This window comes from Gorilla gorilla, chromosome 3 (genome assembly GCF_029281585.2).
Source record: "Gorilla gorilla gorilla isolate KB3781 chromosome 3, NHGRI_mGorGor1-v2.1_pri, whole genome shotgun sequence".
NCBI lineage: Eukaryota > Metazoa > Chordata > Mammalia > Primates > Hominidae > Gorilla > Gorilla gorilla.
In genome coordinates this window covers 15,102,915-15,129,225 of record NC_073227.2, presented here as the reverse complement: position 1 = coordinate 15,129,225, position 26,311 = coordinate 15,102,915, and the positions used below count along the sequence as shown (strand labels likewise).

General features: G+C 55.7%; 1 protein-coding gene across 3 annotated transcripts in view; it reads left to right on the top strand.

Moving 5' to 3' along the window:
* WFS1 (wolframin ER transmembrane glycoprotein) overlaps positions 1-21,877 on the top strand; it is a 57,924-nt gene extending 36,047 nt beyond the window's left edge. For all 3 annotated transcript variants that reach the window (XM_055385868.2, XM_031010213.3, XM_031010212.3), the window contains 6 exons: positions 5,786-5,868; positions 7,675-7,819; positions 9,856-10,026; positions 10,576-10,656; positions 13,616-13,764; positions 19,256-21,877. In XM_055385868.2, coding sequence (XP_055241843.2) covers positions 5,786-5,868; positions 7,675-7,819; positions 9,856-10,026; positions 10,576-10,656; positions 13,616-13,764; positions 19,256-21,067 — 2,441 coding nt within the window. In that variant the 3' untranslated portion in view covers positions 21,068-21,877. The remainder of the gene's footprint in view (positions 1-5,785; positions 5,869-7,674; positions 7,820-9,855; positions 10,027-10,575; positions 10,657-13,615; positions 13,765-19,255) is intronic.
* Positions 21,878-26,311: the final 4,434 nt, after the last annotated feature.

The window sequence follows — 26,311 nt, the reverse complement described above, 5'->3', positions numbered from 1 at the left end:
GCACCCTGGGCAGAGAGGGAGCCCAGCGGGGGACACCCAAGACCCATGAGGAATTGGCTGTGGTGTCAAGAGGTCAGCCAGGCCAAGCAGGGCCCTGAGGGTCAGGGAAAGGAGAGGACGTTGTCATGAGTGGGGCTCAACTGTTAGATGGATTGTTTACATTAAAGGCCAGCCAGGAGGCGGAGCAGAGAGAGGAGTAGCCAGGCCACAAGAAGGCTGAGGGACAGGTAGACATGGAGGGGAGAAAGCCAGGGTGGCCTCCAGGTTTCTGGCTGGGGCTGCCGGGTGGAAGGTGGTGGCACAGCCTGAGGTAGGGTCCTGGGGGTGGTTCCCGGCGGGGTCCGAGCTTAGTCTTAGAGGGTACAAGGGGACCCAGGAGGGACTGGGGCTCTGATGCAGATGTGGGAGTGCGCTGAGCCCCTGCTGCCCTGGGGACAGGCACAGCAGGAGGTGCTGCTCAGGGCACCCACCGTTGATTATTTAGGAAGCAGCTGTCACGCCTGTTCTTTATCCTGACCTGGCCCATCTGATTGCTGATGTGCTCCTGCTGAGCCCCCCACACCACACTGTGAGGACTGGCCACAGGATCTGGTGGCACTCAGTCTTCTGGGAACTTGGCAGTGTGCCTGTCCTACTTGCGCTCCAAGCCTCGGACATCACCTCCAGGAACCCTCCCACTGCGGGTGATGTCTACAGTCACCTACACAGCCCCAGCTCTCACGGGTGGACGTGCTCGTTCTTGCCTGGCCCAGGGCGGGCCGTGGTGAGCTCAGGGGTCCTGCCTGTCAGTTTGGTGCCCTCAGCTACGCAGGGCCTGTTAGAAGGGTGCCCTCCCTGCCAGGGCCTCCAGCCACTGTCTGTCCTGTTCCCGCCTCAGAGTTCAGCCAGCATAGAAAGAGAGGGCTGAGGACCGTTCAGCCTGTCCATTCACGAGAACCATTGTCAGTGTCACAGAGGCTGATGGGATGCCTGTGGTGCAGGGTGACCCCAGCTTCCCCATGTGGGGGATGCGCCGGTGGTGCAAGGCCACCACCTTGTGCCCTGTCTCTGGCACAGGGATGATGACAGCACACAGCACATCCTCTTTTCTTTCTGCCTTTCCCTTTGGCACAGCCCCTTGTGGGCGTCACGAGAGGCTCAGAGAGATCGTGGAGGTCAAGGGCTTACCCAGGACCAGGGAGGGAGGGAGGGGGAGGGCAGCAGCACCCTTGGAGACGGGAGGATTACATCATATTTATTTACCACATGCCTAAGATCGCACTCTTAAGAGCATTTGACATACATCCAAAAATTTTTAAACACTATGGAAGTATGTCTGGATGCATCAGTAATATGAAAGTGGAAGCCAGCTGCCCTGCTCCCAGCCCACTTTGGGAAAATTTTGTGCATGTTTTGAGCCAGCTGTTTGGGAAGGGAGGCCCCAGCCACTGCCCCTTGGGTGGGTTTGATGTTCATTGTGTGGGAAGAAGCCTGCCCGCCATCCTTTTCTATTTCTGCAGAATATCTGCTCAATCAGGGAGTTGAGCTTGGCAGTTCAGCTGCTCAGCCAGGCAGGTGCTGTGTCCTGGACTATGCTAGGATTTCAGAAGGAGAGAGGGCAGCTGCAGGCCCTGTTTGCAGTGGCTCCCTCCTGGAATCCCCGTCTGCTCACTGTGTACTGTCCAGCGTCGTAGTGGAAGCTGGTGGCGAGACGGGTGAGACCCACAGACATAGATGGCATCCACAAAGGCTGGCGGAGCCTGTGATAGACGATGGACGATGACCCAGGTTCCAGCAAGATATGGCAGTGGGCTGTGCCGGGAAGGGGCGCATCCTGGAGGATGCCCTAGGTAGTGCCTGAGAAAGTGAGGATCATTGACTGATTCCACGTGGCATCCATGAATCTCTCAAATCCATAGGGCCCATGCATGACAAATAATTAAAAAGATGAAGGGTGTTCTCCATGGAACCTCACAGAGGGAAGGAGACCTGCCCATGGTATCCAGCTCTGATCACGCTGCTATTTTGTGATTGATAGGCAGACTTTCAAAGAATGAGTTAGATTCAGGACCCTTTTAGTTGTAAGTGACAAAATCTCAATATAAATTGACACAAGCCAAAAAAGTAGAGGGGCAAGGGATTGATGAGTCCATAGATCTGCAGAGCCTAGAGTGGTTTGCTTCAGGCATGGCTGGATCCAGGGGCTCAGATGATGTCATCAGGAAGTACTCCCCCGCCCCCATTCCACTCTGCTTTCCTGTGCTGCCTGTGTCTCAGGGGCTCTGCCCACAGGGTGACCTTCCACAGTTCAAGCTGGCATCCACGTGCCAAGATCAGCAGAAGGTGAAAGCCCATTTCCCAGCAGTTCTAGCACAAACCCCGCTGGGCTGTGTCCATCCCTGAACCAGGTGCTGTAGTCAGGGAGATGACCTGGCAACTCTGATTGGCCAGGTGGGGGTGCGGGCCTTTTGTGCAGCACAGGGGAGGGGGCAGTGCCACCCAGACCATGAGGACTGAGAGTGGCGGGGTTGCTCAAAAGGGACATCAAGGTGCAGTCATCAGAAAAAGCAAGGAACGGAGGTCGAGCACACAGAAAACACGTGTGTTTGATGGTTCTTGGTTGTCCACACTGATGCAGCCGGCTTCTGAGGGTGATCTTTCTGGCACTGAGCAGTAAGCATGCTGGGATTTGCCTTTGAGCCCACGAAGGTTCCTGCTTCATGGACTGAGCTAACTGGTCTGCAGGACGAGCCCACCACTGCCATATGGAAGCTGGAATAATGAAGAGGGTGTGTGTCCATCTCAAAGAGATTCTGGGCTGGGCGCAGTGGCTCAGACCTGTAATCCCAGCACTTTGGGAGGCTGAGGCAGCGGATCACCTGAGGTTAGGGGTTCGAGACCAGCCTGGCCAACATGGTGAAACCCTGTCTCTACTAAAAATACAAAAAAACTTAGCCGGGCATGGTGGCGGCGGCCTGTATTCCCAGCTACTCATACTCAGGAGGCTGAGGCAGAAGAATCACTTGAACCCGAGAGGCAGAGGTTGTGGCGAGCCGAGATTTTGTCATTGCATTCCAGCCTGGGCGATGAGAGCGAAACTCTGTCTCAAAAAAAAATAATAAAAAAAGAGAGAGAGATTCTGTATATTGGGGAGATGTCTTGAAATGTCAGGCTGTGAATAACGTCTGTGAGAAATTAATTATGGACTGGAAGAATCTTTCTAGACCACCATATAGACTTGGGCCTTGCATGTTTTGATTTTTTTTAAAAAAGGGAAGAATAATATGACTTGTGAACTTAGTCAAGTAAAGAGACTTGAATTCACTAGAGGTGCTGGCGTTGTGGTGGGAAGTACAGCAACAGCCCTGGGGTCTCCTGGGGAAGTGGGGAGGGAAGAGAAAGCCTCCTCTTGTGAACAGCAACTTTGGACCACTCGCTACAAAGCATCTCTTTTCATCATAAACCATCCTATCAGATTGATGTTAACGATCAGATTGAAGCTGCTTCGGAGCAGTGATGTGGCCTGCACCAGGTCGCACAGCACCTTACTGTGGAGCGTGGATCCACACGTGCATCTGTTGTCATCGTGATCGCTCATGCTGCTCTGTGGGCCCATGGCCTTGGTGCCTGCAGGCTCTGTGCCTGCAGTTCCTCTAGGGATAGTGAGTGTGCTGCTGAGCCCGCAGCCAGAAAGCACGCTGGGGGGCTGGCAGGGTGACGGCAGCAAGGAGGGAGAACTGTCCTTGATGGATTCAGGGAGCACCAAGGTCTGGGGGCTCTGGGGAGGGTGGGTGTCCAAAAGGGCTGCCCTGAGGGACCTGATGCCATCTCTGAGCAGCGTCCTTGAGGACCCCGGCAAGGAAGCTGAGCCCGAAACTCTGTGCAAGAGTTGCATCCAGGGAGAGTTACATCCAGGGAGAGTTACGTCCAGGAAGAGTGGCGTCCAGGAAGAGGGGCATTCAGGGAGGAGTCTTCCAGGGACGGGGACATCCAGGGAGAGGGGCATCCAGGGAGAGGAGCCTCTAGGGAGGGGTACATCCAGGGAGGTGGCCTGTCAGGGAGGGTGGTGTCCAGGGAAAGCAGCATCAAGGGAGAGGGGTGTCCAGGGATGGGGGCATCCAGGGAGGGGGGGCATCCAGGGAGAGGGGCCTTTGTGTTGGCGAGTTGTCCATCCACAGGGCTGGAGTGCGTGTGCCTGACCACGAGAGCTTGTGAAGAATCCATCTGTTTCTTCCCTTCTCCAAACACATGCCTCACCCACACAGCCTTACCTGTGAGGGCCTCACCTGCCACCTGCAACTTTTGAGTTGTCCCAGCCTCCCTCTGCCCTCTCCAAACTGGGTGTGACCCTTCCTCTCTGCCTTTGCACCTGGCCACATCCCATGGTCTCCCACTGGAGTCCTGTCTCCTGTACGCCTGGGTCATCTGAAGGCAGTGGCCAGGCAGCATTTGGTGCTGCAGAGCCGGTTCAGAGCCTGGCACGGTATGGTTCTGGGAAAGCCCTGGGTGAGTTGGACCAGAAAGGCTGGTCCTCAGTGTGGTGTTACTGGGAACCATGCAGCCTGTCCCGTTGTCAGCCAGGCTTGGGTGAAATGGGTAAGACTGCATGATGCTTTTGTAAATTCAGGTAACTTCTTAGGAAGTAAAATGCAGCACGAACTGTAGTTGATGTTTTGACCCTTGGTCTAATAATTGAACTGGAGAACCTGTGCTAGGAAAATGACTTCCCGAAAGAAAAGAAACGGTTCATGGCACCACTGTTATTGGTTATTGGAAGCAACCTACAGACCTGATGGAGAGGAGGGGGAGGGTCAGTAACCTGACTCTGTCTCCTTGATGGATCTAGGAGCCACCAAAATGGTGAGCTGACTGCAGCGCATCATGGGAAGCCAGAGAACAGTCCACTGCTGTGGACTGAAAGTTTGTGTCTCTCCCAGATTCATTTGCTGAGATCTTCACCCCGAGTCCAATGGTGTTAGGAGGTGGGGCCTTTGGAGGTGATGAATCATGAGCGATGGCTTTACGGTGGAATTAGTGCCCCTGTAAAAGAAATCTCAGAGAGCTCCCTTGCCCCTTCCACCCTGCGAGGACACAGCCAGAAGACCTGAAACAAAAAGCAGGCCCTCAGTAGACACGGAGTCTGCAACACTATGATCTTGGACTTCCCAGTCTCCAGAATCGAAAGAAATACATTTCTGATGTTTGTAAGCCACCAGCTTGGTCTATGGTATTAATATTTTTGTTATAACAGCTCGAACAGACTAAGGCATTCACTCTTAAGAAGGAAAAGGTAATATCAAGATGTATATACACTGATTATAATATCCAAAAAATGTGGTTTTTGTTGGTACAATCATGGAAAACATGAACTTGGTTTGTTGGGGTTCTGGGCTTTGGGTACAGGTTCTTTGTATTATTTAGGTCATGGGCTGTCAAACTTGAGTCCTTGGATCTTTCTAGAGCCCCAGCTAGAGCAGGCCTAAGCCAAGGGGTGTGATGGTGGGACTTGGCTCGGTGCTCCCCTCCTTCCCATGCCTCCCACCCCGAGAGCTTTGAATTGCTGTTGAACCACCCCACCCGCGTGGAGTTTGCTCATCTTGCTCTGGCGCTGCTTGTGATCGGGAGGCAAACAGTGGCTTTCTGGGCATCTTCCCTGTCTGTGTCTGTGTCTCTCTGTACTCCTGGCCTGGATTTGAAAGTGACAAGCAGCAGCAGATCTGAAGACCCTCCTGCCTTGTCCCCTCCATCCTGACAAGTGACAAAGTCTGGCTTTGTGACATGTGTGTTTGTTTCTTCTGTGTTAAAGGGCCTACAAAGGGAGACATGGAAATCCCCTTTGAAGAAGTCCTGGAGAGGGCCAAGGCCGGGGACCCCAAGGCACAGACTGAGGTGAGGACTGCGGTGCCGGCGGGGACTTCGGGACGCGGCCCCCAGCACAACAGGCCTGGCCACGAGCTCCACAGCCCACAGAGAAGTGTTGTTGCCTGAGATCGGGGTCAGGAGCCAGCGTGGTGCACCCTACCCCACTTGAGCCCCATGTTGGTAGGGTGCCCATGTTCACTGTGCCAGTTTTCCTCCTGGCACTCCTCTGGGGAGCAGCGCTCATCCCCCTTTTGTCCAGCTCACACCTCATCTTGGGCATCACCTCCTCCAGGATGACCTCCTGGCTTCCTGCAGCTGCCTGCTCAGTGCCACCCCTCAACATACACTGTGTATGCTGCCCACTCTTGTCTCCCTGACTGGCCTTTCACCTGGCTGTTAGCTGTGTGCACGGGGCCCTCAGAGCAGTGGGGCCCTCAGAGCGGTGACCATTCACTTGGGCATCAGCCAAGGGCTGGGCTTTGTGCCAGTGCTGGGGACATGATGTGGCCCTCTCTTCATGGGTGACAGGTTAGTGGAAGAAGCAGACCCAAAAAACCCAAGTAGACAAGACACAGAAATACAGTGATTTTGAATTCTGGTGAGGGGAGAAGCCAGCAGAATGCTGAGAATGGAGGAGGCCGGGGGTCCTGTGTCCTCTGTGGAGGCAAGTTCTCACCACCTCACTCTGTCCCCTTGCACAGGGCTCAAGCAAGTGACCACAGTTATCCTGAGCAGTTTCCTGCCCCCTCTTCTCCCTAAAGAGGAGAAAAGCTTCCACGCGAAACCATAAATTAAGAATTTCTGGCTGGGCGCGGTGGCTCACGCCTGTAATCCCAGCACTTTGGGAGGCTGAGGCGGGTGGATCACCTGAGGTCAGGAGTTCGTGACCAGCCTGGCCAACATGATGAAACTGTGTCTCCACTACAAATACAAAAATTAGCCAGACATGGTGGTGCATGCCTGTAATCCCAGCTACTTGGGAGGCTGAGACAGGAAAATCACTTGAACCCAGGAAGTGGAGGTTGCAGTGAGCCGAGATCGCACCACCGTGCTCCCACCTGAGCAACAGAGCGAGACTCTGTCTCAAAAAAAAAAATTTCTTTCCTGACCTCACAGCCATATTGTACTTTAAAGTTCCTCCCACATCCTTTTGCCCAGGCATTTGGAGGCCGGGGGAGCATAGTGAGCCCTTTTATGGGCTCTCTGTGCCCTGGGCCTCACTTTTTCCATCTGTAGAATGAGAAGACTAGACCATTTCAGCAGGGATTATTTTTGCAAAGGGCCAGATAGTGAATATTCTGGACTCTGCGCAATCTCTGCCGTGTTGCTCAGCTTTGCTGTGGAGCACATAAAAGCAGCATGGACAACATGTAAATGAATGGTTATGGTTGTATTTCAATAAAACTTTATTTGCAAAAACAGGCAGTGGGCCAGTGCTAACCCTTGGTTAGCTGGCCTCTCTCCAGCCCTGGCTTTCTGTGGTCCCCTGACTGTTTTGAGAAGTGTAAAGGACCCAGTCATGGTTCTGATTTCCATGCACTGATGGTGAGCCTTGGCAGGCAGGAGCAACTCAAGGAAGAGAACCTGTACCAGTACCAGTCGGAGCCCGTGACTCCCTCGCTGTGTGGATGGGGTGGCCACACCTTCCTCACCGTGTTTTGAGGAGCGAGTGGCCGGAGGCTCAGTATGGCCTAGCCTAGTGGACATGCCTGGTGTGACCCCATTTCCGCCCCTTCCTTCCTGGCTTGGGTGACAAAGGGAAGTGGGCTGGGAGGGAGCATGGGGTGGGAGAGGGTCGGAGAATCTGGAGGCTGACTGGTGTCTGGCTTGCAGGTGGGGAAGCACTACCTGCAGTTGGCCGGCGACACGGATGAAGAACTCAACAGCTGCACCGCTGTGGACTGGCTGGTCCTCGCCGCGAAGCAGGGCCGTCGGGAGGCTGTGAAGCTGCTTCGCCGGTGCTTGGCGGACAGAAGAGGTGGGTCTGTGTGAGGCTTAGAACAGCCTCTGGAGGGTTGAGCAGCTTGTAATGCTGCTTGCTAACTGAACAACTAAAATCTTACCAAACCTAATGCTGGTGATGCTGTTGGGAAATTTCAGTTTCTGTTTTGTTGGTGGCCTTGTCATTTTAGACACTGTTTCTGGACTTAACATGGGATATTTAACAGACCAAGCCATTTTCATTCTCTTTGGCTTGTGTTGGTGTCTCCAAGTGGTAACTATACATCCTGCTTCCCTGCTGGGTTCTGATCCAAACTGAGACATCGATCCTGGGTTCAGCTGAGAGGCAGTTTCCCCGAGGCAAAGCTGGAGACTGTGATGTGGCCTGCAGTCAGAGTGGCCCATGCCCCTGAGCTGATGTCCGTCCAGTCTGGGCAGAGCAGCTGAGGGGCTGTGGGCCCACACAGACCTGGACAGGCGTGTTCACTTTGGGAGGAGGCAGGCTGACCCTTCATAGATAATCTGTTTCAAACAGAGGCAGGGGAGGAAAGGGATGCAGCTCAGGCCACGGGTGGTGAGTTAGGACGTTGTCCTGTGCAAGGGAAGTGGCTGTCCCTGGTGCCGTGGGGCAGTGTGCTTCCTGAAGGTTCCACGCCTCAGGGAAAGATGAAAGTGGGTGTCACAAAGGTGTTTCTTCTAATACCTTTTTTTTCAGATTGTAAAAGTATTTTATGCTTATCATAGAAAACTTGGACTATGTAGAAAACATAAAGATACAAATTACTCATAACCTTGAAGCCCAGAAGCAACTCCCCATATTTTGGTGTATTTCCTTCTGTTTTTGTTTGTTGTTGTTGTTTTGAGATGGAGTCTCACTCTGTCGCCCAGGCTAGAGTGCAGGGGTGCGATCTGAACTCACTGTAACCTCCACCTCCCTGGTTCAAGCAATTCTCCTGCCTCAGCCTTTTGAGTAGCTGAGATTACAGGCGTGCATTACCACACCTAGCTAATTTTTGTATTTTTAATAGAGATGGGGTTTCATCAGGTTGGCCAGGCTGGTCACAAACTCCTGACCTCAGGTGATCCACCCACCTTGGCCTCCCAAAGTGATGAGAGTACAGGCGTGAGCCACCATGCCCAGCTTGTATCATATTTTAAGAGTTACATTTATTATACAGTCTTCTCTTTGAAAATTAAACTGATGATTTTGAAAAACTAACAGTGGCATTGTTAGCCAGAATTTCTCACCAACCCGGTCTGCTGATTCCAGAGCAGGTGGAATGACCTGGAGGGGGCTCAGGCGGCCCACACGGCTCATTGTTGGGTGCCAGGGATAGCCCAGAGGCTGCTGGGGCAGAGCGTGCAAGGGAGGAGGCCGGTTGGCCCCGTGTTCCCCCAGCTGCACACACCTTCTGATGTGCAGTTGTGCTTTCTGATTTGAAAAGAAATACATGCTCATGTGGAAAATTTTGGAAATGTTCAAAAGGAGAAAAACATCCAGACCTCCATGCCAGTCCTCCTGCCCTCTGCTTGGTTGTGCCGGTGTCCCAGGCCGTTGGGGGTAAAGGGAGGAAGGCAGCTACTGACCATTGGTAAAACCTGCTCTCCCTCTCCCCGCTGTCCAAGCCTTCCTTAGAAAGGGCTGGACCGTGTGTGAGACAGAGGAAAGCTCTGTGGTGACTGCAGTGAGTCCACCCTGGGTTCAAGACAGCTCTGCCTCTTTCTGACTGTGTGACCTTGAGTGAGCCAGAACACAGGCCTGTGCCTCCGTGTCTGCACCTCTGAGAGAGGGGAGGAACAGGAAGAGGCTGCCTTCTTCCCGCCAGCATGTAGGGGGCACTTGGGGGCGTCTGGTGCGAGACCAGTCTGGCCTCCCAGCTGGAGAGTGGGCGTGGCAGGGGCATGGCGTGATGTCCTCTTGGGTCAGGTGTCCATCCATCCTTCCCTGGTAACCAAGTCCTGACACCTTGTATGTCTCGCTCGAAAGCCTTCCAGGCAGAGTTGGCAGGGTCAGAGCGACACTGAAAGCCTAGGCAGGGCACACAAGGCCTTTGACCACCTCCTGTCCCTCAGGCATCACGTCCGAGAACGAACGGGAGGTGAGGCAGCTCTCCTCCGAGACCGACCTGGAGAGGGCCGTGCGCAAGGCAGCCCTGGTCATGTACTGGAAGCTGAATCCCAAGAAGAAGAAGCAGGTGGCCGTGGCGGAGCTGCTGGAGAATGTCGGCCAGGTCAACGAGCACGGTGCGAGGATTCACCCTGGGCACCAGCCTTTCCTGGGTGCCAGCCTTCCCACAGGGGCCAGGACCTTCCCATAGGGGCTGGGACCTTCCCTCAGGGGCTGGGTCTTCCCACAGGAGCCGGGACCTTCCCTGTGAGGACAGGGGCCTTCCTTGTGGGGACCAGGGGACCAGAACCTTCCTGTAGAGACCGTGCCCTGGTGGTGAGGTGTGTGGGTGGCATTTTGACAGCATCTGCCCTGGCTCAAGTGCTCACTCATTGAACAAACCAGAGGGTATTCTGCCCAGTGCTCTGTGACCACGTCTACCAATGGGACGGACTGTGTCCATCACCAAGTGGGAGCACGCTACACGGCACTGAGTCCACCCCAGCAACTGGAGGTGCAGAGGTGTGGCCCCTGCTCTGCCTGCCCTGGGGGCCCTGTGATCCCCAGAACATAGGATGCCCCTGGAACTGGCGTGTCCTAGGAACAGTGGGCCAGTTTCTGGTGGGCTGCAGGGCACGAAGAGATAGTCAACCTGTCTGACTGTTAATCCACCCTGTCCCCTGCAGATGGAGGGGTGCAGCCAGGCCCCGTGCCCAAGTCCCTACAGAAGCAGAGGCGGATGCTGGAGCGCCTGGTCAGCAGCGAGTGTGAGTGCAGCCCCTGCCCCGTCTCACCCATGCCTCCCAGCCTGCACCTGCAGGGCGACCTCTCCTTCCTGTGCGACCCTATCCTGGCCCTGCTAGGATCTCAGGCGGTCCGTTTGGGGGTCAGTGTTCTGGACGCTGGGAGTAGACCCTGCCCACCTGGAGCGCACGCACTGGAGGGAAGGCAGACCCAGGACAGAAACCATGATGTGCCAGTCCCTCTTGGACAAGGAAATACTGGGGGTGGGGACTGGCGGGGGAGTCCTGAGTGGGGAAGGATGAGGAGGGCATTAGGGGAGGGCGCTCCGGGCAGAGGGAACAGCATGAGCAAAGGCCCAGGAGACTCAGCAGGGTGTGGAAGGGGCTCTGCCCCAGCGTAGGCCCTTTGTAGGTAGGCAGGGAACAGAGTGGGCAGAGCCTAGGTGCGGGGATGGAGTCTCTGGGGCACACTGAGCTGGGGGTGCCTCTGGGATGTTTGTGGTCAAAGAATGAGAAGAGACGTCACATCCTCCACGTGCAGCTGGCCAGCCTCACTGTCTTCCATCCACATGGGGTAGACTCTGCAGTCTGAGGCACTGGGAGCTCCTGTCCTGGAGAAGATAGACAGGCGGGAGGCTCGGGGGCTCAGTATCAATGGGGGGATGGGCCAAGACCCAGGTCTGCCACAGACTCTTCTTGTGACATGGGCAGGTCTCATTTTTCTTTCTGGGTGTCAGTTTCCCCTTCTGAACAGTGAGATGATCAGACGGGACTGAAGGACCTCGCCCATCCTAGAAGCCTCTGTGGCATGTAGGGCAGAGTACAGGTGGGAGCACAGATCCCACCTTCCCACTGGGCCTGGGAGGAAACCGTCCAGAGGGTGTGGTCAGAGCCCTTGCCTCTGCGTGGGCGGACATGGGTGCTTGCGCTGCTGTTTTCCTGCTCCATTTGGGGGAGACAAACACCTCACATGGAAATGGGAAGAAATCTGTGATTCTAGGACGCCCGAGGACCAGAGAGGCTGTGACAGTGTCCTGCCACCGAGCTGGCATGGTGCCTGCTGTCCTGAAGTAAGGTGCCTCTGGGCAGGAGCAGCCCAGCCTGGGTCTCCATCCTGGGGGGCACTGCAGGCAGAGTCTGGACCCCAACCTCACTTCCCAGTCACACAGGGGTTTGTGATGAGCCAGGCACACCTGCTGCTGGGCCCTGTCGCTGTTGCTGGGGGCGAGTTAGGAGTCAGCGCCGCCAGCCTGTGGTCCCCTCCGCCAGGCCCTCAGGGACAGGGCCCCAGCACCCCCATTGTTTCCCCTCTATCAGAACGTTCCCATCAGGCATCATCTGTTTCTCTGCCAGCTTTTCCAACAGAACTCCCAGAAAGGGGCGTCTGTCATCCCCTTCTCTCGTCCTCCGTCCTTTGCTCTCAGGCCTCTGCCACGTTATTCCACCAAAGCGGCTCGTCTAGGCCATCAGTGACCCCCTTGCTCAGTCACTTCTTGTCCTTGTCTGACTTGATCTGTCAGCAGCGTGGGCAGAGATGACTGCTCTTCTCCTTAGAGCCCTCTCCCCCACCAGGCCCGGGGCCCTTGCTGCCACACTGGCTGCTCCTTCTTGGGGTCCCTAGACTGATGTCCTGTCTCTCAGGACAGGACATCCTGCCCAAGGTATTTGTCCCTATGAGGACAGGGGCCTTCCTTGTGGGGACCAGGGTCTTCCCGTAGGGACTGTGCTCTGGTAGGGAGATGTGTAGGTGGCATTGGTGACCACTCTCGTGTGTCAGACGCCGTCCTCAACCCGCAAGCACCCAGCCCGCCCAGGCTGCATCCAGCCCGTGCTCCTTCCACATCTCCTGTACCTGGCTGTCCCGTGGTCAGCTCACAGCTCAGTCTACAGTGAGCTACTGAGGCCTGTGCTACCTGCCACCTGTGTGGGCCCCCCCAAGGCTGCCTCATCTCTCTTTGCTGCCGCTACATCTGGGTGCTGCCCCAACTCCTCTTCTCTTGCACACACAGCTGATCCATTAGGAGGTCTGTCAGTGCCCACTATCACGGCTGCCATCTTGGATGCAGCCTGCCCCCTCCCTAGGGTTTCTGCAGCACCCTGGCTTGTCTCCCTCTGCCCTGCCCCGGCATGGTCCTTTCTTTCCCATCCTTCCCCTGGAGGCCTTCCTGGTCACCATCTCACCACGGCAACGGGTCCTTCAGGAGCCTCATTCCCTCTTAGGGGATCATGTTGGATAGAGGGCTCAGTGGGCACGTAGCTCTCGCGGATCACTTTGGATGGAGGGATCAGTGGGCACGTAGCAGGCTCTTGGTGGAAGATGTTGGATGGAGGGGTAAGTCGGCCCATGGCAGGACGCATGTTGAATGGACGGGTTAGCAGGCATGTAGTAGGCCCATGGCAGACACATGTTGGATGGAGGTGTCAGCAGGCACATAGTAGGTGTGTGGCAGATCATGTTGGATGGAGCGGTTAGCAGGTGCACAGTAGGCCCTGGGTGGATTACATTGAATGGAGGGGTTGGGGGCACAGATCATGTTCGATGGAGCGGTTGGCAGGGTGCTGCCCTACAGGGCGGCTTGTCACCCGTGCTGTGAGAAGCCCCATGCTGGCTGAAGAGGAGGGTGTCAGCATGCACTGGAGGTGCATATTGTAAGGCTTGGCAGGTGAACTGGGTGAAAGGTGTGGGTGAGTGGCCCCAGGCATAAGGAGCTAGGCAGAGAGGGACACTTGGGGTGGGGGACAGCACACCCAAGGGCCGGGGGCCAGGAGTGGAGGCTGGCACTTGGCAAACCTGCCCCCTTCCTCCTCACCCAGCCTGGTCCTCAACCCTCAGGCTGCCCAGGGAAGGGTTTCCTCCACCTGAACCCACTCAGCTCCTTTCTTAGCTTGGCCCCACGCCACCGTCCCCAGCCCATTGCTCTGTGTGAGGGTGGCAGTGGGGCTGCAGTGTGGGGTGCCCATGCTGTTTTCTCTCATGCTTCAGCCAAGAACTACATCGCGCTGGATGACTTTGTGGAGATCACTAAGAAGTACGCCAAGGGCGTCATCCCCAGCAGCCTGTTCCTGCAGGACGACGAAGATGACGACGAGCTGGCGGGGAAGAGCCCTGAGGACCTGCCACTGCGCCTGAAGGTGAGTGACCAAGACCCCGGTCAGGCCGGAGCGTGCCTCCCAAGGACTCGCGCACCTCAGGCAGGGCACCTTCCAGGAAGCTGCAGGTGGGGAGGTTCTCGCCTAACAGAGTGTTTTACAGCCGTGCCACTGGTACCTTTGGGGCATCATCTATCCTCATAAGGATGTGTCCTCGGGAGGCCTTTCTTTTCTGCGCCGTCAGGCTCAGAAACCAGGGGCGGTGTTGGTCAGGAGTGCTAGGATGGCAAGCAAGGGGCCCTCGGGTCTTGCTGTGCAGTGTAGGGGGCAGTGGGGCGGGCTGGACGCAGACTTTCATCTAGACTTCATCACTTAGCAGATTTCTCCGTGTATGGTCCAGAGTGGAGACCAGTGCCTTGAGGATGCCTTCCCCGAAAACAAAGTGCCGTGTCCGTCAGGCCACGGAGGACGTGCAGAGGCGCCTACTGCCCCTGGATCTGCAAGGGCTCAGGGAGCGAGGCCAGTGTGGGAGCGTGGTGGGTGGCACTTGTGCAGGGTGCCATTGGGCACACCTGGAGGACATGAGCAGCTTGGGCGGCAGGAGGAAAGCGGGGAGCGGGAAGCCCAGCAGTGCGGGCCCTACTCCTGGCCTGACAGCTTGTTTTCTTGGCCATGTGGCCCTATGGCCTCTCACAGAGTTGCTCACGGTTCAGCTCGCATGGTTGAATTAGATGTGTGCCTGTCTCACTCTGCAGAGAACACCAGGATTTCCAGAAGCTTGGCCTCCTGACCCAGGATCCCCAAGCTGAGGCCAGCACAAGGGGCCCCAGCAGATGATTGTCACAGAGGCTGCGGGCAGTATCATGCAGGCATCCTGGGGTTCTGTCTTCTGAACTGACTGAGAACCTGGAGGAACTGCCATCATTGTATTCAGATGGGCGCGTGAGTCAGGGCCAGGACCAGGAGATGGTTGGGCCACCAACTGTCAGGCAGGCAGCAGGCTGAAAGGTCACCGTCCTCGAGCCAGGGGGAAGGTCAGAGTAGGCCCGCCCTCCGGTGGGGGGAAGAGCAGGAACCCAGGTGCTGCAGGAGCAGCTTCAGCCCAGAGAACAGCAGGCACAGCAGCCCTGCTCCAGGGACTCGGAGCCAGACAGGTCTGAGTGTGAGCCCCCCGAGTGCCCAGAGCTGCGAGTCCTTTAGGGTGGCAGGTGGAAGGCTCTGCTCCTCCCACTTGGGACAGGCTGTATGTCCAGGGTATGACACCGACCGGTCTGCAGAGGTTCCGAGACATGGGCCAGGATGGCCAAGAACTTGAACCAAGGGAGCACGTGGTTTTTACTGATGGTCTGCTCAGAGCTGGCCCTAGGCAAGCATATTCACAGATTGGGTGCCATCATTTCCTTACTAATGGGAGATGAGGAAGCTGGGGTGCTGGCATGGTTTTGGCAAAGACACTCCCGAAATGAGAGTGAGGGTCACAGGTGAAAGGGTTAACTTGGAGAAGACCCTTGGGCCAGGCGGCCATGGCCCAGGTGTCCCAGTTTATGCCATCTGGTGTAAGTACTATTATAATAATGCCTCCTTGCATATGCGTCCTGTTCGGAAAATTATGTCACCTAGTTATGGATGGTGAGTCCAGTGTTGTGTAGCATCTGAAAGTCCTATTTATTTATGTTACTTAATGACAGGGTCTCGTTCTGTTGCCCAGGCTGGAGTGCAATGGCACGGTCACAGCTCACTGCAGCCTCAACGTGCCAAACTCAAGTGATCCTCCCACCTCAGCCTCCCAAATAGCTGGACTACAGGCATGTGCCACCACACCCAGCTGATTTTTTTGAAAACATTTTGTAGCGATGGGGGTCTCACTGTTGTTATCTACGCTGGTCTCAAACTCCTGGGTCAAGCGAGCCTCCCACTTTGGCCTCCCAAACTGCTGGGATTCACGCGTGAGACACTGTATCCAGCCTGAAAGTCCTTTTTAGAAGGGAGAGATTTAAGCTGTTTTGAGAAGTAAACAAGACTGTTTCCCTTCAGTTTTGGATGCTGTCAGAGCACTTTGATTCCTTTGCAGTTTGTCTTCTTAGAAGTCTCTTGTGAGGGAGGTAATGAATCGTCACAAGCGTCTCCCAGGGCTGAGAGCTGTCCCAGCTTTTAGTAGCCTTTTGTAGAACAAGGAGAGATCTTCACTCAAAGTGAAAATGACAGACACCTCTTTGTGAGCCACCCTTACTCCCACAAAGAATGTTCCAGACTCCACACAGTTCTCTTCTGGAGCCTGGAGGTGCAAGCTGTCATCGTAGATAAAATCCTCTGAAAAGAAACTTAATATCTTAAAATCCTAAGATTTTTAACGTTACATAATTGGAAGATCCGACACGGGAACATTTTTGCCCACAGGTTTGAGCAGAATCTCGTCTCGGCTCCCTTCCCCAGCCTGCCTTCTTCACGGGTCGGCTCGGCCACCCGTGTGGTGATGCTGTTTCCTGGTTTCTCGTGGCAGCAGAAGGGCCGATCACCACAGGCCCAGACAGAGAGCTCTGCAGTGTTGAATTCATAGAGGCAGACTCCTCATAGTTTTTAAATTTCGTTCTTTTTCCATCTCAGGAGTTGAATTTGTTTGGACCTTCTTTGCAGAAAAGGAGACTGAACTTTTTAATCCCATGTCAGAGGAAGGTCTTGGGTGTACATTGCAGGGAGCAGAAATTGGGGCTTTAAAAAGGGGATCGTTCCCTGGTCATCGAGTTCAGGTGGGGGACCAGCCCCTCCACACTGTCCAAGCAGAGGCTAGACGCCATCCGATGTAATGTTCTAGAGTATTCCTTGTCTTTTAAAGGCCCTCTCAACCAGGTGGTTGTGTGTGCTCTAGGCAAAAGAATGTGCATGGCTTTGAGTAAGACAGGATTTCAGAATTATTTTTACCAAGGCCACCCCCTTGCTACCGTGGCGGTCGTGCGTGAAACTGGTGGTGAGCAGTGGCGGGGCGGGCCACCTTTAGTTGTCCTGCTGTTAGCAAGGCCCCCATACAGGGATTAACTGAGCAGCCTGCCGGCTGACGCACATGTTGACTCATGTAGCTGTTGATTTTAGCCAGCTGGCCTGGCGTCATACTACAGGGGCTTGCCCCAAACAAACCCTGGAGTAGGTTGGTTTTCATAAATGCCCTCTGGCTCTCTGGCAAGCGTTGGAAATGCCCTCAAACCCTGTAGTGCCTGGTCTTCCCTGGCCATCTCCTGGCCGTGAGCGCCTCTCTGCTCATGTAGAAGGTTGTTGACCCCAGAGAGAGCTGGGGGAGCGGTTAGCTGCTTTAATCGTTTATTTGCTTGTTATAAAACAGAGATTAAGTGGACTGTCACAAATATCATGAAGCAGCAGAGCTGTTCCCCCACGTGTAGACGTGCATGCACACACTCCTGAACACTTCTGTTTCCTCCATGAGCCTGCCCGTCCTCTCATCTGTGGAAGACTCTGTGTGTGTAGATGTGCATGCACACACTCCCAAACACTTCCGTTTCTTCCATGAGCCTGTCCTTCTCATCTGTGGAAGGCTCAGTCTGTGTAGACATGCATGCACACACTCATAACACTTCTGTTTCCTCCATGAGCCTGCCCCTGTCCTCTCATCTGTGGAAGACTGTGGGGGTGTAGATGTGCATGCACACACTCCCAAACACTTCCGGTTCTTCCATGAGCCTGTCCTCCTCATCTGTGGAAGGCTCAGTCTGTGTAAACATGCATGCACACACTCATAACACTTCCGTTTCCTCCATGAGCCTGCCCCTGTCCTCTCATCTGTGGAAGACTCTGTGTGTGTAGATGTGCACGCACACACTCCCAAACACTTCAGTTTCTTCCATGAGCCTGTCCCTCTCATCTGTGGAAGACTCAGTCTTCTGGTTGTTTCCAGGTGTCCTGGTCCTCTAGAGCTGACAGCCAGGCTGTTGGCAGGTGAGGGCCACATTCTGGTGGTGTCACCTAGTTGCCATTCACCTGGGATCCCTCCTTGGCCTTCTGGTGGGCCGGGTGGAGAGAACCTGCCCCAGGGGATTTGTGGGGTCTGGTGCTTCCCCGAGGCCCTGAGCTGATGGGGTGCTCCAGCCTGGCTGTGTCATGTAGCCCCTCAGTGGGCCCTGGACATGCAGCCAGGCTTCCCTACCCCCATGTGGGGCCGCCCCCTAGGCGTCCACTTCCTGGTGTTGGTCCAGGCCCCTGGCACTTCTGAAGATGCACAGACCCTGCTTTGTATGCCACGCCATGCTGCGTGAGCACGGGCACCACAACCACTTTCTCCCCCATCCCCTCCAGTCCCTCTGCCTGGCTGCCCTGTGTTCTGGCAGGGCTCAGGGCCTCTGAGTTCTGCACAGACCAGGAAGGCATGAGGGCTGGCCCTGGGTGGCAGCGCTGCTTCACCCCATCCTGAGGCTGCTCCCAGCATGCCTCCCTCAGCCCTCTGCTCCTCTTGGCTGTGGTGAAGGCCAAGAGCTCTTTCTGACCTTAGCACTGCATGCAGAGCAGGGGAGCAGGACCCACAGGTCGGGGGAAGGCAGCCTTTGGCCTTGACTATGGGGGGGCAGGGGTGCGCTGGTGTGTATGTGTAGGTGCACACGTGTAGGGTAGGTGTGCATATGTGCACATGTAGGGGTGGGTGTGCATGTGTGAGGGGGCACGTGTGGGGGGTGTGCACGTGTGTGTAGGGGTGGGTTGCGTGTGTGTGTATGGGGTGGATTGTTGCGTGTGAATGCGTGTGTGTAGGGGTGGGTTGCTTGTGTGTGAATGTGTGTGTAGGGGGGGTTGCGTGTGAGTGAATGTGTGTGTATAGGGGTGGGTTGTGTGTGAATGTATGCGTGTGTGTGTGTGTGTGTAGGGGCAGAAGGTGGCCTGGCAGCTGCTTCTCAGGGTCTCCTGCCACAGGGAGGGCAGCTCACCCGGCAGCCCCGTGCAGCTGAATGGTATTTTTGCTGGGAGAGTGGTGCTGGGCCCTCTACCTGTGTCTGCACTGAACTCCCTTTCCCTAATGCTTGCTCTGCCACCCCTCCCGGGACTGCCTGCGGCTTCTCCTCCTCGTAAGGATCGCCATTTCCCTTCATGGAGGCTCAGGGAGGTGACATCCTTGCTGCAGTGCAGAGCTGGGTCACAAAACCAGCTCCCAGACAGGCATCTCAGGGCTCCGTCATCTCTTCATGTGGGTGACCCTGAGGGGAGGGAAGTGGGGAGCCCGTGGGTCCCTCCAGTGCTGGAGGTCTTGCAGGGAGAGAAGCACACATGCATCTAGTCACGCTGGTAGAAGGTGGGGAGCCAGGCACGGGGCAGAGGGGGGCTCCAGGCCCAGAAGAGGGAGGGCTCACAGGGACCGCGAGCATGGGGAGGGCCACCTGGAGAAGGGGGGAGGGAGGACCACTAGGATGGGGCTGGTGATGGGAAAACACAAGGGTGCGGGTTCCTTTTGCCCAGAGGCAGGGTGGTCAGAGGGAGGCGTGAGATGGGAGCAGTGGGGATCCTGTCCCAGCCTGGTTCCCACATACCATCTTTCCCCCAGGTGGTCAAGTACCCCCTGCACGCCATCATGGAGATCAAGGAGTACCTGATTGACATGGCCTCCAGGGCGGGCATGCACTGGCTGTCCACCATCATCCCCACGCACCACATCAACGCGCTCATCTTCTTTTTCATCATCAGCAACCTCACCATCGACTTCTTTGCCTTCTTCATCCCGCTGGTCATCTTCTACCTGTCCTTCATCTCCATGGTGATCTGCACCCTCAAGGTGTTCCAGGACAGCAAGGCCTGGGAGAACTTCCGCACCCTCACCGACCTGCTGCTGCGCTTCGAGCCCAACCTGGATGTGGAGCAGGCCGAGGTCAACTTCGGCTGGAACCACCTGGAGCCCTATGCCCATTTCCTGCTCTCTGTCTTCTTTGTCATCTTTTCCTTCCCCATCGCCAGCAAGGACTGCATCCCCTGCTCGGAGCTGGCTGTCATCACCGGCTTCTTTACCGTGACCAGTTACCTGAGCCTGAGCACCCATGCAGAGCCCTACACGCGCAGGGCCCTGGCCACCGAGGTTACTGCCGGCCTGTTATCGCTGCTGCCCTCCATGCCCTTGAATTGGCCCTACCTGAAGTTCCTCGGCCAGACCTTCATCACCGTGCCTGTCGGCCACCTGGTCGTCCTCAATGTCAGCGTCCCCTGCCTGCTCTATGTCTACCTGCTCTATCTCTTCTTCCGCATGGCACAACTGAGGAATTTCAAGGGCACCTACTGCTACCTTGTGCCCTACCTGGTGTGCTTCATGTGGTGTGAGCTCTCCGTGGTCATCCTGCTGGAGTCCACCGGCCTGGGGCTGCTCCGTGCCTCCATTGGCTACTTCCTCTTCCTCTTTGCCCTCCCCATCCTGGTGGCCGGCCTGGCCCTGGTGGGTGTGCTGCAGTTTGCCCGGTGGTTCACGTCTCTGGAGCTCACCAAGATCGCAGTCACCGTGGCGGTCTGTAGTGTGCCCCTGCTGTTGCGCTGGTGGACCAAGGCCAGCTTCTCTGTGGTGGGGATGGTGAAGTCCCTGACGCGGAGCTCCATGGTCAAGCTCATCCTGGTGTGGCTCACGGCCATTGTGCTGTTCTGCTGGTTCTATGTGTACCGCTCAGAGGGCATGAAGGTCTACAACTCCACACTGACCTGGCAGCAGTATGGTGCGCTGTGCGGGCCACGCGCCTGGAAGGAGACCAACATGGCACGCACCCAGATCCTCTGCAGCCACCTGGAGGGCCACAGGGTCACGTGGACCGGCCGTTTCAAGTACGTCCGCGTGACTGACATCGACAACAGCGCCGAGTCTGCCATCAACATGCTCCCGTTCTTCATCAGCGACTGGATGCGCTGCCTCTACGGCGAGGCCTACCCTGCCTGCAGCCCTGGCAACACCTCCACGGCCGAGGAGGAGCTCTGTCGCCTTAAGCTGCTGGCCAAGCACCCCTGCCACATCAAGAAGTTCGACCGCTACAAGTTTGAGATCACCGTGGGCATGCCATTCAGCAGCGGCGCTGACGGCTCGCGCAGCCGCGAGGAGGACGACGTCACCAAGGACATCGTGCTGCGGGCCAGCAGCGAGTTCAAGAGCGTGCTGCTCAGCCTGCGCCAGGGCAGCCTCATCGAGTTCAGCACCATCCTGGAGGGCCGCCTGGGCAGCAAGTGGCCTGTCTTCGAGCTCAAGGCCATCAGCTGCCTCAACTGCGTGGCCCAGCTCTCGCCCACCAGGCGGCACGTGAAGATCGAGCACGACTGGCGCAGCACCGTGCATGGCGCCGTGAAGTTCGCCTTCGACTTCTTTTTCTTCCCATTCCTGTCGGCGGCCTGAGGATGGTCCGCCGCGAGGAGCTTCCAGTGCATGTTGCTATGAGGCCCTTCCCCAGTGTGGCCCCAGCCTGACAGGCATGCACCAGTGCTGTCTGTGCCCACGTGTGCAGACTGTGGCTGCAGAGACTTTGCGACCATGTGTAGATTGCGTGGACCCCGACAAAGGGGAGGCTGCTGTGGAGCTCTGTCCACTCTGAATACCAAGTGTGTTGGGAATTGCATGCCATCTCCACCCTGAGCCCGACCTTTCTGAGTGATGTGGGTGTGCCAGGCTAGACTAGGAGGTTCCGGTGTCTGGAAAAGCACTTTACAGATGAGATTCCCTCTCCTCCCCCACCTTCAAGCACCCTGTTGCCTCTTACTGTTGTGTTGGATTTGTTTAAAAACCAAATAAGCATCTGTGTAACCTCCACGGTAGCATTTCTTATTTGTTTCGTCACTGCTAAACCTTAGCAGCTCTTCCCCTTTCCTGGGGGATGTGCACCCTTTCCTGGGGGATGTGCACGGCAGCTTGAGCCTGTCACGTGGTCAAGGCCCGGCCCCATCAGAGGCTGGGGGAGGCGGCACGTTGGCAGTGTGTCACACTGAGCTCGGCACCACAGGCTGCCTCATGACCCTCCTGTCCAGCAGGTAGTGGGTGAATGTGTGAAGGTCTTGCCTGAATCCATCAGGACTTGGGAAACAGAGAACCCTGTGGGGGCGGCTGTGGGGGAGGTCCCTGCCAGTGTTTAGAAGAGCCTGTGTTCAGTGCCTTGGAGCAGAAAGCCAGGGTCCTGAGTGGCTGAAATAAAAGCCTCTGGTGGAACCTGCAGCGCTTTCCTTCCTTTCTTTATTCCTTCCTTTCTTTACCGAAAAGAAGTCTTTCTTGTACGTGCGTGAGAATCAGCAGAGCCTGCACTCCTGTTGAATGAAATGCAAGTGCAATTTGAGTTATAAAAGAGCAAGGTTGATGTTTCACAGTTGACGGCTTCCTGCCAAAGCCAGACCCTGGCTTCATCTCCAGCTGGAGGGGCCCCTGGGGCATCTGCCGTAACTGTGGGTGGCCTGGGCATGGGCTGCCTGTGCAGAGAGACCTGTGCTGAAGTCGGTGACCATGGAGTGTCAGCCCAGCCATCTTCAGATCTTACTGAGCGGAAAGTGCACGGTCATAATTATCTTTGAATTCCAGTTACTCATGAAGTGGAGCCTACAGGGTGATTGATGGCGTGGGGGCTGCTGCCCATGCGGGAGTGTGTTGTGAAACCACCTCCTGTGTTCCCTAACCTGCAGTGATGACCCCATGGGATTATAATCAGAACTTAGTCATTTGGGGGCACCCGAACAGCTGCAGGCCCCTCAGCAAACCTCACCCCTCTTGGGCAGCCTGTCTGTCCCAGCCCCTTGGGTCTTTGGTGTCTTCCCTGAGGTTGAGGACGTGGCCTGTACCTGCTCCTGTCCCCCGTAGGCTGGGCTGCTCTCTGCTGGGCACCAGGCCTCACCTCTTTGCTGTGGGTGGGAAGCGTCGAGTGGTCACACGCTCTGGCTTGGCCACCTGGTGTTGCCATGCAGGATGTGGCTGCTCCATTTTCCTTGGACGACACTGGGTGGTGGCAGCTAAACCCCGACACTGTCCTCTCATCCTGGTTTGTCCTGCCTGGAGGGGCTGCATGAAACCACACATGAGAGGCTCAGGTGGTATCATCACTCTGAGCCACGGGTGGTGGAAGCTGCACCCCCACACTGTCCTCTGTGTGAAACCACACGAGAGGCTCAGGAGGTGTCATCACTCTGAGCCACATGCTCGCCCCTGGGTTTCTTTCCCAGGCAATGAGATGAGGCTGGGGTTCAGCCTCATTTCCTCTCCCCATTCTGTGGATTTGTGAAGCCATGGAAGGCCCTTGCCCTGTGACTCTGCCCCCAGGATCCCCACTGACTGCAGAGGAGGGAAGTCGCCTGATGCTTTCCGAGTGTACAAAGATGACAACACAGCATCTCCCTCACAACACCTGGATGAGGAAGATGCTCCAACATCCCCCATCTACAGAAGACGACACCGAGGTTCAGGGTGGAGGCCATAGCACATTAGCACGTTATCACATGGCACACAGCAGAGCAGAAAGGATAGAGCTCTGCCTGTCCCCTTCCCCTGGGCCACTACACTGCCACTCAGCATCCACAATTAGTTTCTAACCAACCAGCAGAGGCGCAGGTTGGAGGAGAAGTAGTGCTGTCTTTTGGGCAGAGTCCAGAATGGGCATGGTCCCGGGTTCCACTCATTCTGCCACAAACCCCTGTGCCACCCGGCACCATTTAACACCTGTCCCCAGGCCTCAGTGTCCCAATCTGTAAAACGGAAAGCCTGGGCTAAGTTAGTGGTTTTCAAAACTTCTTAGCAACACCGTTTTTGTTTGTTTGTTTGAAATAGGGTCTCACTTTGTCACCCAGGCTGGAGTGTAGTGCTATCTCGGCTCACTGTAGCCTCCACATTTGTTCTGGGTTTTACAGAGAGGCTCCCCGGGCCCCGCCGACCACCCCCACCCAGGAAAGAACCTGCCGTCTGCAGTAACAGCCATTATTTAACACCCCATCCCGGCCACCTGCTCTGGTCCGGGCCTTCACCCTATGGAGCTGTAGGACACCCAGGGAGGGACCGGGGGCAGGGTCTCACTTTGCTTCTACGAGGTAGTAGCATTTGAGAGAATGAGTCAGGAAAGACCGAATTGGGTGGTGCCATCTCAAGTGCCAAGAGAGGGTTTGGCGCCAGAGTTTCCAAGCCTTCTGGAAGCCCAGCTCCCCAGGGGCATTCTTTCAGGGGGCCTTCACTGTCCATTCTTGGGTAGCGAAGCCATCAGAAAGACCTCTCTGCCTCCTTTGGACATGCTGTTAAAGACCAGTCATTCAAAGCTCAATCATTCAAGTGCTCTCTTCCTTTTTTTTTTTTGATCCTACATCATGCAAGTACACTCCCAAGTGAGGTGACAAAAACGCACATTTCTGCAGATGCCCATGAGGCAGGACCTGTCTCTCAAGTCTGCCACCTGAGGACAGAATCCTGTAACCACCCCAGCTCCCAATCAGCAGGATGGGGTATCAGGGCTATTAAACAGCCACGAGGCCCAACACATCTCATCCGGCAGCTCGGGGAAAGCACACTTTGACATCCAGGACCCTATCTGATAAATGGTGCTTCCTCTTCATGACAAAGAAAACGAACACATTCACTCAAAATATTCAGCACCTGCTGTGTGCTTCACTCTTCCTGGCACAGGGGATGCAGCAATGAACAGAGAGCCCCTGCCCCACTGGGAGGGGTGTTTGTGGGGAGATGGACCAGGTACCAGTCAGTGAATATAGCACAATGGCAGGTAGAGAAAAATGCTACAGTCATCTACCGTGAGCGCTGTGATGCTCTGCCCAGTTTCACCACATTAATGGAGCACCCACTATATGCTGGACACATACCATGCATTTTCTCATCCTAGCGGCTGTTGCAAAATAGACATGTCCATTGTGAAGACTGTGGGCAGTAGAATCGCAGCCCCCAAAGATGTCCAGGTCCTAATCCCCAAATCCTGTTTGTGTGTTCCCTTACATGGCAGGAGGGATGTTGCAGATGGGATTCAGTTAAAGATCTTGATACCGGGGAGATGATTCTGGACTTTCCTATCCAGAAGGGCCCAAAGTAATTTCAAGTGTCCTTGTAAGAGGGAGGCTGGAGGGTCAGGGTGAGAGATTGGAAGATGCCACCCTGCAAGCTTCAAGATGGGGGAAGGGGCCATGAGCCAAGGAATGTGGGTGTCTCTCACGCTGGAAAAGGTGAGGAGATGGTTCTCGCCTGCAGCCTCCAGAGAGACACATCTGACAGAGTCAGACTGGGCCACTGACAGGGCTCTAGCGTCCCAGATTCCCATGCCCCCACCCCTCTGCATGGCTCCTGAGCCCCTCCTCTGAGGTGTCTCCTGGAAAACCTTTGGGCTCCTGCTCCCTGCCTGTTATCCCTGAAAGTTGCTGCCTTTTGCAGCTTGTCTGTCCCTCTCTGAGGCTCATGATGTCATCTCCGTGGGCCCCACGCGTAATTCTAACAGCACCCAGGTAAAGATAAAGGTGCTTTGTTGTTTTTCTAAAAAGGACTTCGCTATTGCTTGAGTCACTCATAACTTGATCAATTATTTGGAGCTCTAAAAGCTTCCCAGTTGCTAGGAAACCACACCTTGGAGGCTGGCAAACCATTGTTAAAGTTGTTCCTAAAGTGTTGAACTTCTACAGTGACTTTGGAAAGTAGCTTGGGGAACAAAACAAAGCAAACAAAACAGAAAAGACTCAGGTTCCCTTTTCTTTCCGTCCAGAAGTGATCAAATCAGCTAAACTCACTGTTTCAAGCTTTCCTCTAACTAGATGTGTTTTTTTCTGCCGTCAGCCAGAAAGGCCCTTTTCTTCCTATTTTAGTCACAGAGTAACCTGTCTCTTTAGGACAGTGGGGTCCTGTGCTGAATCCCACCCCCAAAGATGGGAAGAACTCGGGTGCTGCGTTTTGGGAAGCCCCGGCTGAGACGAAGTGTATAACTGGGGCTGAGAGCCAAGAGCCTGGCCCAGCAAGCCAGGCAGTGAGGTGACCCGGTACCCCGCTCCCCGTTTCTGCTGGAGCTGGAAGAGCCCCAAGGACACCAGCCCCATCAGAGGGAGCTGGGGCCCAGAGCTGGGTGGGGCAGCCGACTACTCCCTGCGGAACACCTACCGCCTGCCTGACACTGGTGGCTGCTTTGTGGACGTGCTTTTGAAAACCTCGTGAGGGTGATGTTATTGTCCCCACTTTATCCAGGGGTACCTGGGCACGGAGCAGGGCGGTAACTCACCTTGAATGTCTGTGGCAGCCTCCAAGATGGTCCCAGCAGTCCCCACCACCTTCCTGGTGCTCCTTGCATGTAGCAGGATAGGTCTGTGCGACCAGTAGAATATGGCAGATGTGACGAGATGTCACTTCTGAGGTTTGCTTACAAAAGGCTGTGGCTTTCAGTTCGGCTGCTCTCTCTCAGATCCATCACTCTGGGTGAGGAAGCTACGCCGCGAGCAGCCCCGTGGGGAAGCCTGCACCTCAAGGACCTGGAGCCTCAAGCCAACTGCCACACAGTGCGCTTGTTAACAGGGATGGCTGCCACGGCCCACACTCGCCTGCGGCTCCGGGGAGACACCCAGCCAGAACCTCCTGGTGAATCTACTCCTGGATTCCCTACCCCCACAGAGTATAAGATGACAAATGTGGCTTTAG